Here is a 21,274-nt window from a genome sequence, read left to right as displayed (position 1 = left end):
TGACTAGCATCCTCTATTTTTGATTACGAGCAGTGGATTATTGACTAGGAGCAATTGATTTCAGCAGACTGGTTGCTGGCGCGGAGTGACCAGATTGTTTTTAGAGGTTATCGGTAGGCAATCTAAAGCAAATTCGGTAATTTTCAGTAAAAACAACTTTTTATTCACTCATAAATTTTATTAAATTTCAATTTTTTGGTTGAACGGTCAATACTTAGAAAAATAGTTGATTTTTGGTTAAAAACTGAGTTTCAGTGTGTTCAATTGTAAACCGATATTCGATCAAAAATCGATAGAACTACATATGGTCACTCTGAAAAACTTGCCCAATCTAGCTTTTGGTTAGGTTATGCCTGTGGGTTCACTACGGCATATTTCAATTCAGCCGTTAAGTGCTTTTGTGTTGTATTGTGCATTCGTAAAATCAAAACAATAGCACCAAAAACCTATCAGATAAAATATATCTTATTTTGTGGATGATATATAACAGTAAAACAAACGCTTTAAACTAATGAGCGGATGAAATTAAATATTATCCACAGATTATTATTCAAGTCGATCTGTCACACCGGGTGTTATAAACACGACGCTCTTAGGCTGTCATGCAGGGACCTGCTGAAATCAATTGCTTCTAGTCAATAATCCACTGCTCGTAATCAAAAATAGAGGATGCTAGTCAAGAATCTATTGCGACTATTCAAAAAAAGTATGCGGCTAGTCTAAACTCAATTGGAAAACCCTGTAAAAGACCCAGAGCGTTTAGATAGGGAGTGGGCGTCCATAAAATTACTCCTCGGTGAGGTTTACTTGTTATCGCTTGATTTTAAATTCAAACTATCAACATACCTTGATATCGAACCTTTAAAGTATTCCTGCAAGGGTATGCGAGTCGTGAAAACTTTGCCAGCATAAGAGTTCCGTACTTCACATACTCAGCACCGCTGCCCTGGCTGTCACTTGGTTTGACATACACGAGCTGCAACTTTGTTGCTGTTGCTAGCACAAGAGGAAAAGTGGATGATTTGCTGTCGAATCTCAACAATCAATATCGACCCCGGGGAAGGCTTTATGTAAGACATGTTTCTAAAAGTTTCACAACAGAGGGTGATAGGGAAGAAGGACTATGTGCTGGATGACGGGATTGAAAAGCGCGATGGTGAATTTAAACAACGGGTTTGCTTTTCAGGTGTGGAATTGAGGGAAGATTGTTGCCTTTTCCTTCTTTACACGATTGGTGGGCTTAGAATATTCCTCTTGGCGAGACACAGCACAGTAGCTAGGCATGTTTTACCAACTTAAGCTTTTCTAATAACAAATAAGTCGAATCGAAATGAGATTCGAACCCCTACATTTGTTAATTCATCTTCTACTCCACGATGTTCCTCTAAGAAATACACCAAGAAGAATAAGAAGGAGTGGTGTGCTCTCTGGAGCGCCCTTATGACTCTGATCCAATTCCAGCCGACTCTCCTAAAAATCGGAATCATCAGTTCCGCCCGGGTTCAGAATCGTTTGGAGTTGTCCAGAGTCGTCCGGAGGTGTCTGAAGTCGTCTTGAGTCGTCTTGAGTTGTCCGGAGTTGTCCGGAGTCATCGGGAGTCATCTGGAGTCATCCGGAGTTGTCTGAAGTCGTCTGGAGTCGTCCGGAGACGTCCAAAGTCCAGAGCAGTTGTCTGGAGTCGTCTGGAGTCTTACCGAAGTCGTCCGGAGTCGTCTACAGTCGTCCGGAGTTGTCTGGAGTCAACCGGAGTTGTCGGGAGTTGTCCTGAGTGTGACTCCAAAAAACTCCGGTCTCCTCCGGACGACTACGACTTCGGACAACTACGACTCCGGAAGACTTCCAGACGGTTCCGGGCAATTCCCGACAGCTACAGAGGATTCTAAAAAGCTCCGGCTAATGCTAGACGGATCTACCTTTCGGCGTCGACTGAGAAATTCACGGAGTAGTACCGCAGTTGACACCAGATCTTTACCCATCACTACACCGAACATGCTGCTGTATTCCCTGCGTATTTTGCACCCACACCCACCCACAGCGAGAGGATCGTTCCTTTCCACGAAGGAGAATCGCACAGCGTGTAGGCATCAAAGACCTTTGTGTCCTCTATGCTCTCTGACTCCCCTCGCTAGTGCCCACGATGCGCTGCGGTACGAAAGGTACGAAACACTGCATGTGTGTGTGTGGGAGTTTATACTAACAGTGGAATGTTTTCGCTTCGTTTAGAACCTTTTTCTGCGAAGCTCGTGCTGCTTGCATCTTCATTTCAGCTTCATGGGCGTATCGCAATGTTTTTCTCTTATTCCTCCTCTGCTCGAGCCACCTCTAAGGGTCACCGAGGAGGGGGGACAAAAAGGGCAGCCCCATGCTTTCTCGAATGTAACATTTCCCATTGGCGGATGCTGGTGGAATTGCAAAGAAAATAGACACTAACACACACACACACACGCGCCTTCAAAAGCGTTCCTTTGTGGCATTTCCCTATAAAAGGGCGCTGGGCTCGGTTTCTCCCTGCACACTGTTGTGTGGCGCTTTATGACGTCTGTGGCGGTTGATTTATTGACGGATCTGCAAAAGGGCTGCAGGGCTGCAGGGCCACAGTAGTGGGCGGATGAGGCGATGGGCCTATGCGATTATCCATGCCCCCGGGTGGGGTGGGAGCTCTGTGGGTGGAAGCAGCAAAATACCTGCATCATTATAGGTGCGCTCCGAGGGGGGTGGTGTCTTGAGGTTCGCTGCTGACTGTCGCAGACATTGTCCCCGGGTGCAGCTCCAATGCCGGGAAGAACACTGCTGATGAATAATGCAATAGACCAAGGGACGCAACGGGGGGTAGCTTTTCCGGCTTGGTGACTCTGTGTGTGTGTGCGCGCATCACGTCGTTGGGCTATTGTTCTCGGTACATTGTCTTGTTGGAGTAGAACCTGAAGCAGAGAGTATTAAATGTTTTTTTTTAATAAACAGAACAGTGTTAGGTGTTATACTTTCTTGACACACACGTCTGTCTCTGGAGCTGCTACGTCTTATAACGCGAGTGTGTGTGTGCGGCAAGAAGACAGACCAATGTGTGGACGTACGATAGTTGCCGGAAAGAGTGGTCTAACATGAAGATGAACCCCTGCCCACACGGCATGGTTGCTAAGCGCCGATTATTCATCTTCATCATCATCTCCATCCCCTCCCCTCCATAACGATGCGGTTGCGAGCGCCCCCCAGCATATGATCGGATTGAAATTGATCTCCACTATTTTGCCCGCGTTTTGTTCTACGATCGCTCACGCGCGGGCACAGTATGCTGGGTTGGTTGGAAGATGATGGTAAAGATCATTAGCCGTCGGGAAGGGAGAAGCCAAAGGGAAGGTGAAAACCATCCTCCACACGGCCAACTAGCCGTAACGTGCTAGCTCAAAGAACATAAAATTGTTAAACCGCCACTGCTCCCTCTATTTTATAACCGGATCGCGAGGATCAAGCAACCCGCAGGCAGCTTCGAGAAGACGAGGGCGCGCGATAGATAATCCAACGGCTAGGCCCCAATAATAGAAGGGCGCCGAACGAAAGTAACACTCCACAGCAAAAAAAAGGCAGCTAAAGAGCGATGAAAAGGCGCGCTTTCGGTTCGGCCCGAGTCCCTGTAATTGACCCTCCAGCGATGCTGGTGTGTGGACCCAGCGAACGAGGAAAAGAAAAGCAACAAAAACAGATTCCTGGAGATCTTGAAATTCATCTCTCTCCCTCTGCTGCCGGCGGCAGCGGCACGGTGGCTTTTCAGGGTCGTCGTCCATGTTTTCTTGCTGCCGCTTGGAACGTCGGTCGGTTATGAGATGCTGCTGCTGCAGCGAAGGATGAGAAGAGGCGAAAGAGACGAACCCCAGCACATCGCGTCGATATAAAAAGCTCACCGCGCGCGGACCGATGATCGTGAAGGGATGGGGAAATGATCACAGAGCGCGCCAACTCGATCGGTCGGGGTGTCCCGGTGGAGTAGAATATAATTGTGTCTTTTTTTTTTTGAGGGTATCCTCTTTCATCAAGGCTGATGCCGGTGTGTGGGGTGGTTTCTGCCGAAATTGTGAAGTAATCAGTCCTTTCGTTTCGATCCATCACAGTCGGAATGAGTAAAGTGTTGATTTTTATTGATCTATAATCGTCATAGGAGGAGCGTTGGATTGGTGTTTATTTGTTGTTTTTTTTGGTCGAAAAGGCAATAAAAATATTTATCGGACTTTCCAGAACCAGTTCCTGTTATTCACAGTTGAATGACAGTTTATGTGTTAAATGTGATAGATATCCAAATAAATTCAATCTTATTTTAGTACAGGATTTGCATCCCGCTCCTCTATGACATTATTTCCTGGTCATGGCACCAATATTCATTGAATTTTAATAATTTTTTCGTCGAACATAAAGCTGTGTTTGAACGTGGAATATTTTCTCGAAATAATCTCCTACCGCTTGCTCCAAACAAAATCATTTCCAGATGTAAACTGCACTTACTATGAATGTTATCCTGGTCACGGCACCAGGCAACCATTTCGTTATGCCATCTCCAGAATGCCAAAGCACTGTTTCGATGTGTGATAAAATGCTTCCAATCGATTGCAGTCCTGTCGGCTTCCCATGATATCAGCTCCTCGGTGAAGGGGGTAACATCTCTACCCCCTCCCCTCTCCCTCATTCCCATTTTCGGTGTTGTAACTCCACTTGGAAATGTATGCGTGACCGCTGCGCAAATAAACACGAATTGAGGACAGGTAAATATTGATGATTGAACACACGGATGCGCCCGGGCAAGGGGCACACTGACAAAGGGAGAGAACACCCCTTCACCCGCCCGGGGTAAATGTTAGAAGAATCAGCGCCTTTGTGTGACTTCGGGCGTCGGCGTGAAGTGTGTTTGCCAGGGGTCGGCTGGGGGGGGGGGGGGTTTAGGAGGAGAATGTGTGTACCGAGCTCCTCCCGGGGTCCGGTTGTGGAGCGACTTTGTTAGTTGGTAGTTATACACTACTATTCATTCTGCTTTGCGAATCGAAACGATAACTCTCTCATAATCCATTAGAAATTGTTTGCTTTAGACGTCATCAAAAAGAGTTCCGAATTTCCGCTCATTGTACTCCCCTTTTTCCTTCAAAAAGCTTTTTTTGCTGTTCGCTCCCCGTCGTGTGTGAATGCGTTAAGAGTATGTGTGTCTTTCCCTCTTCTTCCACCATCGGACGTGTGATACCCATTTCGCAAATGTGTTCCAATAAATTTGCAAACAATTTCCTTCGTTCCCGCGCCGGCCGCCGCCTCGATCACCCTTTTCCGGTGCCGGTTACCAAAGCCACGCACACACACGCTTACATTGAGATGAGTGATGTTTCTCATCCTCTTGCTGCTGCTCCCCATCCGCTCCGGGCTCCGGGGGATGACCTCTCGAGCAGCCCATTGGCCCTGCGCGTGTTGGATGGGGGGCGAGGTTTGCAATGGGCGCACGGGAGCCATGGGTGAAGGAAACGGGAACAAATTTAACATTTAGATCACGTTTACACACGCACTCACAACCACACACCTTGATAGAGTGTGTCTGTGTATGTGAGTGTGTGGAGAGCTAAATCGGGATGACCACAGAGCGGAACCGATGCGATTACAGCTGCTGCTGGTGCTACTGCTACTGATTCTTCCTGCCCCAACTTCCTCCCGAGGCCTCTGTTTAAATTTGCACACACATACACACACACACACATGGTCGATGGAGCGATTGCAACCCTTGAGCTCACGTTGAGTGCCGGGTGATGAAAATGAAAACGGATCGAAGCCGCCGCGATGGGAAACGCGGCTTAAACGCACGGGGATCCAAACCTTGGGATGGATCCATATCCATTTCGCTCGTTACCTTCCCCTCCCTTGCCTACTCCGTTTACTTCCCCCTCTCTGACTCTCCATCAAGCCATTGGGGAGGGAGGGCAACCCTTTTACCGTGCCCAGGTCAGTGAGCTTTTCCTTTTGCTCTTATTGGTTCGGTTCTGTGCTCTTCTCTTTCCGTTTTCTCTTGCATTCGCTCTCTCTCTTTCTCTCTCTCTTGCTTCATGTGTTTGGCGATTTATTCTAGCGCAAAGAGAGTGTGTGTGTGTGTAGGGCTTCTGGAAGGGCCAGCCCGATCGTTCATCATAAGCAGGCCGGCACACACGGTCGGCTTGGGAAAGCTGGAGCCGAATGGAAGTTTATTACGTCCGTCCCTTTTCCAACGCCATTCCATTTGATCGTGTTGCGGTAGATGGGGGGGGGGGGGGGGAGGAGCCCTGCTGTCCCTTTCCCGGTGGGGTTTCGCAACTGGCGGGGCACATGGTTTTAAAATCGTTTCCACGCGGCCAATTTATGTACGGCATCCTCGTTTGCTGCGCCTTCGCGCTCCCTCTTTCATCGATCGTGCAAAATGGGAAAAAGGAGCAGGCCCCGCTCCCGGGCGTTATGTTGGGCTGCAGGAGGGGGCCATCCGAAGCGTGTTCGCTTATCATGTTTTGCTGCGTGTGTGTGGTGCTTGTGCTTGCGCTTTTTACACTAATCGCTTTTGGCTTCTTCACTTCGTAACGCCACTCCACGAGGACGAAGAGGATACGAGCAGAAGGGTGGAACTTGCTTCAAGTTGTTTTTTTTTTGCGTTTTGGTTTTGCTTACATTTGATGTGGTCACAGTGTTTTCTTGTAAATTAAGTACTGTTGAAATTCTGCACCCACCCTTACGAGGGTCATGGACATGGAACGTTTTTAATGCGCTAGCGCAGCTCACACGCCTTTGCTGTTGTGTGTTGCTGCTGCGATCAGCATTAAATGAAATGAATAATAGACATTTATGCTGTGATACTTTTCATTTTTTTTGCTTCGCCCCACCCGCTTCAATGATTTTGCTTGACAAGCAGAGAACAATGATAGAACAAGCGGGGTTGAAGAGGGCGGCAAATGTACAGTTATTTCTTGGCCCTTAAAGCAGCATATCATCAGTTCGCAGACTTTTTGTAGAGGGCGTATTGGTTTTCCCTTGATGAGACAGGAAATGTCGGCTGGTTACGATTAGTGATGGGTAAAGTTGGCATAAAACCTGAATCGACTACGATTCGACTCCAAAAATTTCGGGACCGAGTCTGGTAGGTCGCCTAACATTATACGGAGCTGTTTGGAATTGTTTGGAGCGGTTCGAAATCGCCCGCCGTCGAAATCGCTGGTGTCGGAGTCATACGGAGTCGTCCGGAGTCGTCCGTAGACGTCCGGAGTCGTCCGTAGTCGTCCGGAGTTATCCGTAGTCGTCCGGAGTCGTCTGGAGTCATCCGGAGTTGTCTGGTGCTATCCGGAGTTATCCAGAGTCATCCAGAGTTGTCTGGAGCTATCCGGAGTTATCCGGAATCATCCGGAGTGGTCTGGAGCTATCCTGAGTTATCCGGAGTCATCCAGAGTTGTCTGGAGCTTTCCGGAGTTATCCGGAGCCATCCGCAATCATTGGGGTCCGTAGTCGTCCGGAGATGTCTGGAGCTGTCCGGAGTTGTCCGGAGTCGTCTGGAGTCGTTCGGAGTCGTTCGAAGTTGACCAGAACATCAAAGTCGGAGCGGTCCGGAGTGAGCCGGAGCCATCCAGAGTCATCTGGAGTCGTCCGGAGTCGTTCGGAGTCTGCAGGAGACGGCCGGTGTAATGTTTTTGTGAACATTTGCAACGACTCCGACGATGTATACTCAGAACAACTCAGCTTTGGCTGGCGTCGAAATCGGACTAACTATAACTATATAGGAGCTGTGGGTGCGCTCCAGAGAGCTCATCACTTATTGCAACGAGCCGAGTTGTGCAAAATGTGAGCACCAAATGTTTCGGTAATGGTGAAGGTAGCATTATGAAGCATTTTGTAAATGTAAACACATCACAATGGCAACAAAGCTTTTTTCTTCCATTAGTTCGAAAAATAAGATACATATTACCTTCGGTAACAAAACTGTAACATAGAATAGAAATTCTTCATAAATAGTTTCTTTATAAACTAAGTTTATGAAGAATTCCACTTTACAATATTTCATGAAACTTTGCTCGCCAAAATCAACATATTTCATAACACATCCAATCTGCTCTAACCAAACTTCAATGCAGTAGTAGTCAACACAGCCATCCATTGCCATCTACTGGGGATTGCTAATCCATATGCCAGCCACCTAACTTTCAATCATAAAAGATCATAACTGACTGGCCCTTTGTCCCCCGAGCACCAAGAGACGGCGCCACCAACGTTTTGGGGCCAAGTCTAGCAGCAGCTTGCTATTGAAGCTCTTGTACAACAACAACAAAAAAATGGCATAAATACGGTTTAAAGTCATTCGAAGCAAAATGAAAAGCCCTCTCCGCCGCGTCCCGTTACACACTTTCCCCCCCTTCTCTGTCATCGCTGCTCCCATTCTCCTTCCGCGGACGCAGTCGCGCAGCATTTCCAGCTCCGGCAGAAACCGTTGGAGAAAAGCCATGGAGAAAAGCGTACCCATTTCCATATTACATTGTTTGATATTCTCTATCCAAGTGTGCGTGTGTTTAGTTGGGAGCCACTGGGGTTACTTTTTGCTTGGTTTGTGCTTTGGTTCTTTGCTTCCTAGCCGCTGCTCCATCGAGGCCTGGGTGTGTGTGTGTAAAACAAGCAAACTTTTCCCGTAACTCAATTTATATCGCCCAAGTGGCCGCTGTCGGTTGTTATTCTTCCCGGAGGAGAAGCAGAAGGAGGAAAGGGGAAGGGAACAAGCAACGTCGATGGGGTGGCCTAAAAGCTCTTTGAAGAGTGGGGGGCTGCTCGTGGGAAGTCACCAAGTGATGGGAGTCGGCGAACAACGAACTGTTGAAAGTGGCGAAGAATTCCTACGGTGCTGCCGCACGAACACGAGAGGATCCATTCCGCCGGCGTTGGCGTAGTATTTGACATTGTGTAGCTCGTTTACTCATCCAATTATGTAGTGCCTTTCCCGCTTGCCCTCCCATCAACCCATCCCGGGGGTGTGAACGCCGCCCAGGGGTTCAAGGGTTGCTGAAATGGGAAGGATAAGAGTGTGATGAACCGTTTTATTCTTTCCTTTCCAGTCACACATAGGCACAGACACACAGGAGACCACGCAGGGACACAGTTTATACATGTAGAACACAGGCCGGCGTCACCATAAACTATGCGAAATACACTACCGGGAGTGTGACAGAGAGAGAGAGTGAGAGAGAGAGAGAGAGAGAGAGAGAGAGAGAGAGAGAGAGAGAGAGTGTTTTGGTAGGGGAGAACACATAAAATTGAACGCAATGGCATAGACACGTTGGCGACTATTGGTATGTGTGTGTGCTTTGTTTTGAGTGTGGCAAGCGGAGTGGGAGAAGGAAGGGGGAACTGTGATGACAGTCGCCAAGGAGAAACTTTCCATACGATAACATTACCCTGGGAATGGTGTCCTTTTGAGTTACAACATTGAATTTCAACCAGCTCTGGGGAAAGGAATTGAATTTTTTTCTCTGTGCGTTGGATTATAAGATATTTTGTAATTGATTCTATGGATGTATTTGTCTTTAAATTTCCATTTTCGTCCTCTATAATCCCCTCCGTTCGTTTTCAATAGAAATATCTTAAGCATCCATTTTTTAAAGACTATTTCTCAAGAGCAGACTAAAGAGTTGATAAGAAGAAAGAAAATGAGAGCAAAAGTATGCGCAACAAAAATATAAAAAATAACAATCCCGCATCAAATCAGCGTGGTATCAGAAGGAAATGTTACCGCAAAGCTATTGAAATTGGCCAACGGTAACATAATTGCGGGCGAGCGGAAAAAGGAAATTGTGCAAAAGACTGGCAAGAGCAACGATTGGGCTAACAACACGATGTTGGTAGCAGCAGGGCAGCAAGAGCAGGCATCCATTCCCGCCTAATCTTACCGGGTGTGGAAGGTGTGGTGCGTACAGGTGTGAAAACGGAAAACGCAGACGCTAAGAGCATAAAGATGTAATAGAGCGAGCATTGAAAGATGGCAGCAGCGACAAGTCTCCCCACCCGCTCACATTGCACTCGCACATGTCTTTTTGAGGTTACGGGTCATGGACTGGCAACAATAGATGTTGGAGCATGGGAGAGGAAGAAAAAGCATCTCCTTTCCCTTATAATGGGCCGCCTTTTTACCCACCTTTTGCGATTGCAAACGTGTTGGGAGGAAATTATTGCGCGAAGGAATTGATAAGTTGCGGATGATAAGCTGCGCGTGCGTTTCCCTTATATATTGTTAGTTTAGCTAATTCTGATACAGCAACGGTGGAGAAACACACAATTCATTTCTGCGTTTGCAACAGTGCAGTACAAAAACTGTTGAGTGACATTTACATATTGTGTATGCACTTATCTAGTCCTCGGGGGTTGCAGTTGAACGGTAAGGATGCTTCACCCACTCACAGCCGAGACATGATGTGTTTCCCATCCATTTCCAGCGCTGTCCGCCGTTGAATGTTGCCTAAATTGGTTCGTGTTGTGCCGTGGGGCAAGAACATGTTTCTGGTTTACCGCTGGAGCTCAAACCACGGCTCCGCGCTGCTCCGTGCTTCATCGAAGTTGTCGGGGCTTATGGTACAACTATAAGGTGGTGGCGAGAGGGGACAACAGGGAGAAGCAATAGTTCGAATGTGATGGAATCATAACCAATGGATGCAATTTGTTATGCTTCTGACATACGATGGCAATGGCGGAAATGTTGTACGTCCTTTGGGTATTGTCCTTTCTCCTACTCCATGCTGCACAAAAAGAGAGAATCGATATATTAGGTCGATATATTAGAGCGACTATCTTCATTGGGTTGTAATAGTTTGATTTAAAAATTGGTTTAAAATTCAATATTCCCCTAAGTTTGTTGCTGAATTGTTTGTAGAGGTGGGTGTAAATGTAAACCGACAATCCTCCAAAGAGACTACAAAGAAGCACCCATATGAAAATATCTTAAATTCCTTACCCTGGAATGTGTATGGTGGTGTAGCCAAAAGGGTTTGAAGAAACGAACGGTCTGGTTGGGGTTACAAAATGAAAGACGCCGTGTAAATCGCCCATCGGTCGGTGGTGGTGGTGGGCTGGCAAATGTACCACGTAAAGGTTGCGTCTGCTTTTCGATTCGCTTTATTATTGCGAGATATTTCAACCATTCCCCAGCGTCTAGGAGGGGGTGAAATACTTTCGATTGAATTCTGCGACGGATCAAACAACATCCCGGGCGATCGGGGGGGGAAATGAAGGCCCAAGCCGAAACAAACCACACAGGGATTGTATTTGCATGGGCATATGGTATGTAAGTGTGTGTGTATGTGTGTGTGTATGTGTGTGTGTGTGAGAGTGCACCAAAATAAAAAAGCCCTTATGATTGAGGGCCACGTGTGGGTGCCCGTTGCGAAGCAACTTCGCAATTTCGCCGTAAGGAAAAGAGATTGGAATTGCTCTGCATATAACAACCACCATCACCGCCGCCGCCACAGCAGAACATGATTGGATGTTGCTTGTTTACTGGCGTCGTGTTGTGAGCCACAGCTAGTAGTAGAAAGGATTTGCCGATCAAAATGCTCTCGACCAGGAAAAGAGAGAAAAACGTGGAGGAAGGACTTGTTTACCCGAATATGGCCCAGGCAAGCTCTGGGAATTGTTTGTTTTTATTATCGTTATTATTATAATAATGCTCGAGGCGTAGTGGGACACCGCCTTGAGAGCTTGTAGATGCTGATAGGCTGGTCCTGGAGACTTTCCCCGGATATTCGTGTTTTGCAGCCAGGATTGTCGACAAACCAGAGAGAGCCTCCATATCGAATGTTGGGTGTATCGTTTGGGATATGCATATTGATTGGATTTTAAAATATCTCTCATGTGTCAAGGCATTCAATTATTGCATGACGGCGCAATGAGTTGAATGTATCATTGCTGCCGCAATATTAAATCCAAAATTTTTCTGTTGGTCCGGTCCACCCAAATTATGGTTATTGACTGACCCAATTATTTTCAGGGTTGTAATGGTGTGTACATTAGTGATGGGTAAAGTTGGCAAAAATCCGGAGTAGACTCCGATCCGACTCCGATCAATTCGGAATCGACTCCGGAAGGTAGGTCCGCGCAGCAATATCCGGAGTCGTTAGGAATCGTCCAAAAAGGCCCGGAGTTGTTCGGAGTCGTTCGGAGTCGGAGTCGTCCGGAGTCGGAGTCGTCCGGAGTCGTCCGGAGTCGTTTGGAGTCGTTCGGAGTCGTTCGACTCCAGACGACAACGGACGACTCTGACTCCAACTCGTTGACTCCGGACGACTCCGAACGACTCCGAACGACTCCGAATGACTCCGGGCGGATCTAGTGGTTCCATTTTGCCGGAGTCGGAATCGAACTAACAATAGTCGGAGTCGGATCGGAGTCGTGGGTGCGCTCCATACAGCACATCACTAGTGTACATGATTCTTCAGATTAAGTTTTTCTAGCATTAGTTCTGTAGCGGGATGCTTCTTAGTGAACTCTCTCTAACTTGCTCATGGTTGGAATTGAACCTTCGATCTGTTGCGTGCAGAACAGTGCCCTTGTTCCCGGCACCATTTGTACTCCTTCGTTGTAGCATGCAGCAGAGGTATAAAAGCCAACTGATTAGGCGACCAAATACACTTTTTTTATGTGTACATTTAACTAGGAAAAAACTTTCTTCTTTTCGATATGTAATTTTATATGGAAATAAATATTTTGTGATGTACATCTTTGATAATACTTTATCAAACCTACTTTACTCCTTTTGTTGTTTCTCAGTTTTCTTTGCATGACAAGACCCGTGTGACTCGGGTCCACAACATTTCTACACAAAAAATAAAGCAATAAAATCATCCCCAGGAAAACTCATGCTTGCGTGATTGAAGCACGCTGGGCTTTAAATGAAACAAAATAATCGGTACACGGAACGCATTTAAAAAGTACTACCGCCACTGTTTTGTGTGTTCCATTGTTTTTGTTTCCCTCCCTGTTTCGCCCTCGTTTCGCTCTCTGCAGCTGCGTTCAATTAAAACATTCTCTTCAGTGTCTGGCCCTGGGTGGGCGGCGGGCACTTGTTGAAGGTGCAGGGAGAGTACAACATTTTATCCCCCGGACGTGTCCGCTGCACTGCGCCTTGCTTTCCTCTTGATCTGCATCTTTTGCCATGGGAGCTGTGTTTAAATGCGAATTTCATTCAATCGCACCCCCGGGGGCCAGGCGGGGCCACAAATATCGCAAATATCTGGTGCGATCTTTCGGCACTAGCGCGCGGCGTGTATTTGTTTGGTTTGGTTGAGCGTGATTTGCTGCGAGACAGGCTATGTAGACTTGCTGTTCCTTCTTCCATCGCTTGGAAAGCTTGAAATGCTTTGCCTCTCCCCCATTCAACTTGTTGCTTCAATGAAATGTGCACGGCGTTAAATAATGTTTCATTTTCATTTCCTTTTTTGCAATGTATAAATGTGTGTTGCATAGCATAAATCATTTCAACCGATTTGATTGTAACACAAAACACATTTCCTCTTCCGTGGTTCAACTTTTTTGCATTTCTTTTTTTTATGCCATTTACATCAACATAATTTGATATGAATTGTTTGTGTGTCCGTGTTTTATGTGTCTTTGTGTCTGACCGTGGTTGCCACACATCGAAAAAGTTGCCACATATGTTTTGTGACAACCAACACGGTGGGACGACGACCACCAACGGAAACCGACGGGACGACGCGCAGTACGAATTCTCAACATGAAAGCACCGCTAAAGTCCCTCCTCCGCTCCCTGTTCCCCTCTCCGCCACCATCAAGACACAACAAAAACAAACAGCGCGGACCAAAACCCACTGCCTGCCAAAACTCTAGCGAGATCAACCAGCAGCGCAACAACAAGCACAGCAGCAGCGGGGGAATGCAAAGCAAACGTTGCAAAACAAACAAACAAACAAACAAACACATGCAGACACACGGAATGACCTCACAGTTCATTAGCACACAAGTTCGCGGCGTGGCTCTGGTTCGCGTCGCCGCGGAATCTCGTTATTAACGTTTCGTGCGGATTTGTGGGACGAACGCGGTGTGGTGAAGAGGGAGTTTTTTCCCTTCTCGAAATCACACATCAGTGTGAGAGTAGGAGAGAGAGAGAGAGAGAGAGAGATAGAGAGATACAAGGGAGAGTGTGGGAGTTACATCCTAACATTCGAATCGAATACCGACTCAATCATTACGGTCCTTTCTGCGTGATTTATTCTGGCCGCCGCGCTTCAGCTCGAGACTTACACAGGGTTTACCGACTTATTTTAAAAGTTGATGACCATGTCTTTTTTATTTTTGGAATAATTAAATTAGGAATAACAATATTCCACTCATCATGCTTCTTCTTCTCCTATAGTTGGCGTAACGTCCTTCGCGGACATACATGTTGTTGGCCTATACAGGCTTTCGAGACTTAATTCATTACCACGCAGCCGGATAGTCAATCCTTGCTATCGGGGGACGGTCCATTCTAGGCTTGAACCCATTGACGGGCATGTTATTGAGTCGTTCGAGTTGACGACTGTACCACGGGACCGCCCCGACTGCACTCATCATGCAGGAATCTTAAATTTCACATCTGTCTGAATGCTAGAAGTATAGAAGAAGTAAAATTTTTGGTACTTAAACATAATATACTTTTTACATGACTCTTTTAACTCGTTGGTCGTGGTTGAGCAAAGGGGAATTAACAATGTAATGATAATAAACCATAATTTGCATGATTTTTGCGTTACCATTCGGAGAAACCCTGCCATTTTCGATGCGTAATACTGATCTAGATGAAGGAACGCCGTTCCTTCGTGTGGGACGTGAAGAATCGGCAAAACGAAGCATCCGATCATAGGTCACTTTAACGAATGCCTGCGTGTGTGTGTGTTTGCTCGCGTTTGTACACAGTTCTGTCCGATTTGAGTAGGTGGTGTCCGGGTGGAGGGACACCAAACGATCAGCATCCGCGCACTGATTTCATCCCAACCATCATCCCCTCCCTGGTCGCTTCTCTTCTCTTTCTTTCTGGGCAATGTAGAGGCGAAGCGATAGAAACAAAAAAACAAATCGATGCCAATGGCGCGCGTCCAACACTGATAACCTTTTTTCGGGCGGCTTCCATTTTTGCCGACGATCACACACACACACGCACACACTGCGCCAATGTCCGTCTCTCTCTTTCTCTGCTGTGGGCGTACGTGTGTGTGTTTATGTGTGTGGTTTAACACTGGGGTCAAACCTTTTCTGTGCGATGATGGGCGCTGGAAGCAGCCGCATATGCCTCACACGGATCAACTGCTCGACCCTGGCAGTGGTGGTCCGGCCGCTTGATAACCTTATCCCCCGTTTGACCCCCGTTGCTCATTGATGGTGTAACAGAATGCTTCTTACCAGACGAATCTTCCCAGACGCATTTTGTGCCTGTCATGGTGCGTGATTCCGTTGGTTTTCAATGCTTTTTTGTGTCGATTCTTCCCCGCATTGCGATTTAGACTCTTCACTGTTGTGTGAATTTGTTCCTTTCGGTTCCTCCTCCGGTAATTCACTTGTAAGAATTTCATAACACATCGTCTTTATGACATTTTCTGTTCCTTTATTGCATCAATTGAGGACATCATGAGGACATCAAACACAATCAAATGGCAAGTTGTGACAGCTCGCACATGCTTTTGATTATGACACTCATGACCTCATTTTTGGGAGTTTTTGTGACGTTTCCCACACATTACTAATTTTCCCCTTTTTCCTCTCTTTCTCTTCCTTCCCCTCCATCGTCGCAGATTAGCATGGAAAAGGCAAAGGCGTACATCAAGAACGAATTACGTGGGGGCTCCCTAGCGCAGCCGGAGCCCCCGCCACCACCGCCGCACCATCAACACCACCAGCAACAACAGCAGCAGCAGCATCCGCAACTGCCTCCACAGCACCACCACCACCACCAGCCGCCCATCCCGAACGCCTCCGCCCATCCGTACCATCCGCACGCCCAGCAGCAGCAGCCGCAGCAGCAGCATCCTCATCTGCAGCATGGTCACGGGCCAGCGTCCCATCCGGCCCACCTGCTGCCGGCCGTACCCCAGCACAGTACGCCGGTGTCGGCGGCGGCCTACCATCCCCACCATCCGCCGGTCACCGGCGCCCGGTCGCCCTCGGTCGTCTCAATGGACGATCCGGCCAACATTTGCTACGTGTGCGGTGCGCACGGCGCCCAGGACAAGTACTATCTGCGGGTGCGCCAGAACCCGGACAACCCGGCCGAACCGCACTTCCCGCTGCTCGAGTCGCACACACCGCCGGCCGGCGTGCCGGCCTGGACGCCGGCCAAGGTGGGCGTCCGCTCCTGCTACCTGTGCTTCACGACCTTCGCCCAGCAGTGGGACTACCACGAGCGGGAGGGCAAACCCCTGGCCCAGCGGCTCTACTGGCTGAAGCGCACCGACGACAAGAACTACATCGGGGCGGAGATGAGCAGCCAGGGCGAGTACGCGGCCCAGGTGCTCGGGCTGAGCGCGGACCATCTCGGCGGCGGCATTCCCGCCGGCTACGGAGCAGCGGGCCAGCCACCACCACCGCCCGGCCCACCAGCCACTGGACGGGGGATGGGGTCGGATGGCCGTCCGCCAGCGGGACCACCACTGCCCGGGCCGGCGTACTCCTCCCCACTGCCGACGGTGCCGCGCAACGACAGTCCGCTGCGTGGCAGCAGCGCTCCGCAGCGGAACGATTCGCCACAGTCGAAGGGCGGAGGGGAGGGAGGTTCCAGCACAACCTCGACCGCTCCCCCGTACCATCCGGCGAAGCGCTTCTTGGAGAATCATCTCGCCAGCCAGCAGCAGGCGGGCGCCACTACGAACGCACCCGCCACCAGCAACAACACCGTCCAATCGCAACCACCGGGGGCGGCAACGGGGGCTACGGCGCCAGCACCGACGTCACGTCCGTCGAGCCGGAACGAAAAGTCGACGACGCCACGGCCCAGCACGCACGACAGCCCGTCGCCGGTGCCCTCGCCGGCCGGTGCCAGCCTGCGCTACGATGGACGCAAGATGTCCTCCTTTGCGCACCACAAGCTCAAGATGGTGAACTACAACAATGCGGGCGCGGCGGACCACCATCGGAACCATCTGGGCGCGGGCGGCGGTGGTGGCCCGCTGTCGTCCTCGTCCACCTCCTCCCATTCGGCACAGCAACAGCAACAGCAGCAGCAGCAACAGCAGCAGCAGCAACATCAATTAAGGCTCGAGGAGGAAGGCGCACTGGATCTAAGGAACTCGGCCACCGGCAGCATGCTCGGTGGCTCGTCGGTGGGCGGCATGCTGGCGGAGGAGAGCAGTCTGCGGGGCAGTGGCAGCAACAGCAACGGTAGCACCGGCAGCACCGGCACGGACATACTGGACCTCTCCATGCCGGACAAGAACTCGATGACGGAGGTGTGCTACGTGTGCGGCGACGAGCATCGGCGGGGGAGCCTGATGGAGATCGCGACCGTCAAGCCGAAGGACGTGAAGGACCAGGAGAAGCCGTACTTTCCGATTTTCGACGAAACGCACGCTCGGTAGGTTGCGTAGTTTTGAGCTTTTTAGTGTTTTTAGATTGGTTTTAACAGGGTTTTTTTGCTTTTTTAGACCGGCACGATCGCGTCCGAAGGATCCGAAAGGAATGGTGCAGGCGTGCAAGGCGTGCCACCAGTATCTGCTCAACCAGTGGCAATCGTTCAACGTAAGTACTGTTGGTAAATGTACCAGAACCGTACCAGGATTAATGAACTTCGAAGACTTCCCGGAAACTGTAAAGCCCATCCGATTTTGTCCGTTCGCCAATGACTACGAGTGCTGTGTGTTAGTTTTGCTTGTTGTTTAGCATCAATTAACTAACCGGTTGACAAGTTTGTAGAACCTTCTCTCGTCGTGGAAAGGTTTTGTTTGGCGTTCCGTTTGCCAAAGCCACGAATGTTTGCTTTGCTGTGTGATGGCTAAGCACAAGTACTGGCCGCTACCACTCCTGCAGCTTTATTTGCCTCCAATATTGTAGAGGATGAGTTTCTTGATTTGTAAAACACACACACGCACAAAAAACAACCTCTCGTTGGTAGCAAATAGCGCATGGCAACCAAACACAACAGTCATGCCGTGTGTGTGTGTGTGTGTGTCCATCCGTGACTGGTCAGTATTCTCGCTCTTGTCCTGGGGGCAGTTTTGGGCTATAAATAATTGCATAACCACACAAAAAAAGTCATTGATTGCGCGAACATAATGAATCATTGCTCGTTTCTGCACCTGAAACCTGACGGTGCAGAAAAGATATTTATTTTTGGGGTCAAATCAATCGGCATTATATTTGGCTTCGACGGGGCTTGTTCGGGTTTGTTTTGCTACTCCCGTGAAGTGTACTTCCTTCGCCTTCCGCCCCTGTGTTTATCTATTTTTTACGTGCGCTTACCATCCTACGCAAGACTGTTCACAACCTTCGATGAAAAGTATAGCTGCAAACAATGGGTGGGGAAAACCCCCCCTCTTATCCGAAGGTTGGTAAGCTATTTTTACAACTCATTAGCAGCCGATTTGGGATGGGAGAGGAATGCTTTTTTTTTTAACGTGAACTTTTTGTGCCTGTCCTGTCGAGAAGGATGACGTTGCACTTATGGATGACACTCTGTTTCAGGGGCAGTCATGAAGGAGCGGGACATTAAGTGTGTTATTACAGGGGTTGCTTCTTCTGATAGTTTATCATTAGTTTGCAGCGTGTAGCTCAGAAGCGTTACATTGTAATAACGATAGCCCCCGCTTGCTAATTGTAGCGAGTTTGAGCTGTGCTTTGGGCGTAGCACGCTGTCCGCAACAAACCAGAAAGACAAAAATGTGCTAAACTGTTGGTCGTGGTTTGCGCTGGAAAATGATATGGGTTGCCATAATTTTCACATCTTTCCAACTCTCCCACCCCCCTTCCGCTGTTGGGTGCTGATGCTCATTAGCAACTAATGCTGCCTCGCGCAACCTAAGCCACTTGTGACGCGTGATCAACTGCAAACAGCATGTCGCGTCACCCCACTTCGGTTCCGGTTCCATGCGATGAGACCGGTTCATTGTGTGTTGCGCGGTTGGCTCTGTACGCGTTTGTACGTGAGCTTTCGCGTCAAACACAAGAAGCTGTGGTGGTGTCTGGGGTTGTTGTCAATTTACACTGTCAATTAGCGGCGGGTTGGCGGGCGACGGGCGCTGGCAAGTGTGTGGGGTTGTGTTCGGTTCGGTACAAAACCTCCCCGGATCCGGATTGGGTTGGATTCGGTCGGTCGGTTGTGTTTGGCCAAGAGGATGTCAGATGAGCTAGCGTTGAAACTGGTTTGAGTGTGATTAGAAGAAGCACCGGCGTGTGATTGTGTGTGTGTTTGGGGGGAATACTCTGTTTCTCGTGCGCTAAACGATACGGGCCGTGTGATTGCAGCTCTATCAAGAAGGAACAAGCATGAACGAAGAATGCAATCGAACTGTACCGAACGAACGATAAGCTCTCGCGAACTTCTTTCCCTCTCCCTCGTTATTGCTTGAACGTGTGAGGTTCACGATCGAGCGTGACTCATCAATTGGCACAACACATCTTTGACCTTTCTATGGTTACCGTGCGTACGTATCTTTCCTCACTTTCTTGAGGTCTGCACTCATCATCAAGTTTTGGAGAGTGACTACGTTTTTAAGATGCATTATTCACTCTTTTTACTCTTGTAGTCTTGTAGGGGCGGTCCCGTGGTACAGTCGTCAACTCGAACGACTCAATAACATGCCTGTCATGGGTTCAAGCATAGAATGGAGGATTGACTATCCGGTTGCGTGGTAATGAATTAAGTCTCGAAAGCCTGTATAGGCCGGCATGTCCGACCGTAGGACGCTACGCCAAATAGAAGAACTCTTGTAGTCAGCGGGAGATATTGTTGTAGTCATTTCGGTAACTTGTTCAGTACAAGCTTATTTATTAAAATTAATAAGATTAAATAATTTATCTTCTTCTTCTTTTGGCTCAACAACGGTTGTCAATGAAGAGCTGCCTGTACCACTTGTGGGGTTGGCTTTTAATGACTATTGGATTACCCCCCATAGCAAGATAGTCAAGTCCTACGTTTGTCGGTGGCACGGTCTATTTAGGGCTTGAACACATGACGGGCATGTTGTTATGTCGTACGAGTTGACGATTGCACCATGAGACCAGCTAACAAGATTAAATAAGATATTAATATAACCAAATACCAAAAACCCCAAGCTAATTGTACGACCAAACCCAATCGATTCCCAAAATTCCGGATTTTATTGGTTGGCGACGAACCTTTTCGGATACACTTGCCTTTGAAGTCCAATTTTTAAGGCCAACCCCATGAGATGCGTCCATGGCGATAATAATCATGTTTGCCGTAAACACCGCCCCAAAACCCTTCCAGCCAGCGTACCCGTGAGTGGTGCCTTGTGCTTGTGTTGGAAAGATGTGATAACGAACGAAGAGCAGCAGTGTGTGCAATCTTACTTGCACCGAATCCGCGTGCCCTTCCATATGGCGCAGCAACTGGTAATGGACGTGTGTTTGTGTTTTTTCGCTCCATTCGATGGGCGCTTCTCGCGGGTCGAATCATTCTCGCACCCACACACCAACACACACACACACAGAGGGACACTCTGGGAGATCTCGTCGACTTTACACTGTTACCACGACGGTGTGAGACGCGCACAGCCAGCCGCGAACGGGACCACCTTTCCGTTCCACGCCGACACGATGCGATGTGGGGCGATGCGACCCCGGCGGATGCTTAGGACAGCGGCGTCAGCTGGCTGGCGCTTCAGTATCTCCCTGCCAATTGTGGGGTGCAAACACGGCTGCGCGGGCTCGAAGCGCGCGGAATATAGACCGCGATATTGACCCCTCTTTTTGTGGTGTGTGTTTTGTGTTGTTGATGAAACGGTTTTGCAATTAGTGGCACATAACATTATGCTGCCTGCAGTGTGTGTTTATTTGTTGAATTGAGCTGTTAGTTAAATTCTAAAAGACTTAAATTGAAGCCTGTGTTACATCACTAAGAAGGTGCTTCATGATGACGCTGGTACGTAAATAATCATTTAGTGCGCGTTGGTAATATTGTTTTGGAGTTTTTTCTTTGATTTGGCTGCATCAACAACTTCTGGAGAGTGTCAAAGATTGGCACAAAAAATGTAAAAAATCAAAAAAGAATCGTTACAATTTTCTAATCATTATTATTGCCATCAAACGGTTGCGCTCATGACGGCGT

General features: G+C 48.5%; 1 protein-coding gene across 8 annotated transcripts in view; it reads left to right on the top strand.

Annotated features, from left to right (window-relative positions):
• LOC1281566 (uncharacterized) overlaps window positions 1-21,274 on the top strand; it is an 86,425-nt gene that overhangs the window by 5,665 nt on the left and 59,486 nt on the right. For 7 of the 8 annotated variants that reach the window (XM_061643534.1, XM_061643527.1, XM_061643530.1 and 4 more), the window contains exons 3-4: window positions 15,789-17,563; window positions 17,634-17,727. In XM_061643534.1, the coding sequence (XP_061499518.1) occupies window positions 15,795-17,563; window positions 17,634-17,727 (1,863 nt within the window). In that variant the 5' untranslated portion in view covers window positions 15,789-15,794. The remainder of the gene's footprint in view (window positions 1-15,788; window positions 17,564-17,633; window positions 17,728-21,274) is intronic. The other variant, XM_061643529.1, reaches the window with a different exon arrangement.

The sequence above is a fragment of the Anopheles gambiae genome, chromosome 2 (genome assembly GCF_943734735.2).
Source record: "Anopheles gambiae chromosome 2, idAnoGambNW_F1_1, whole genome shotgun sequence".
Lineage (NCBI taxonomy): Eukaryota > Metazoa > Arthropoda > Insecta > Diptera > Culicidae > Anopheles > Anopheles gambiae.
The sequence above is the reverse complement of the archived record's forward strand: the minus strand, read 5'-3'. Positions and strand labels throughout refer to the sequence as shown.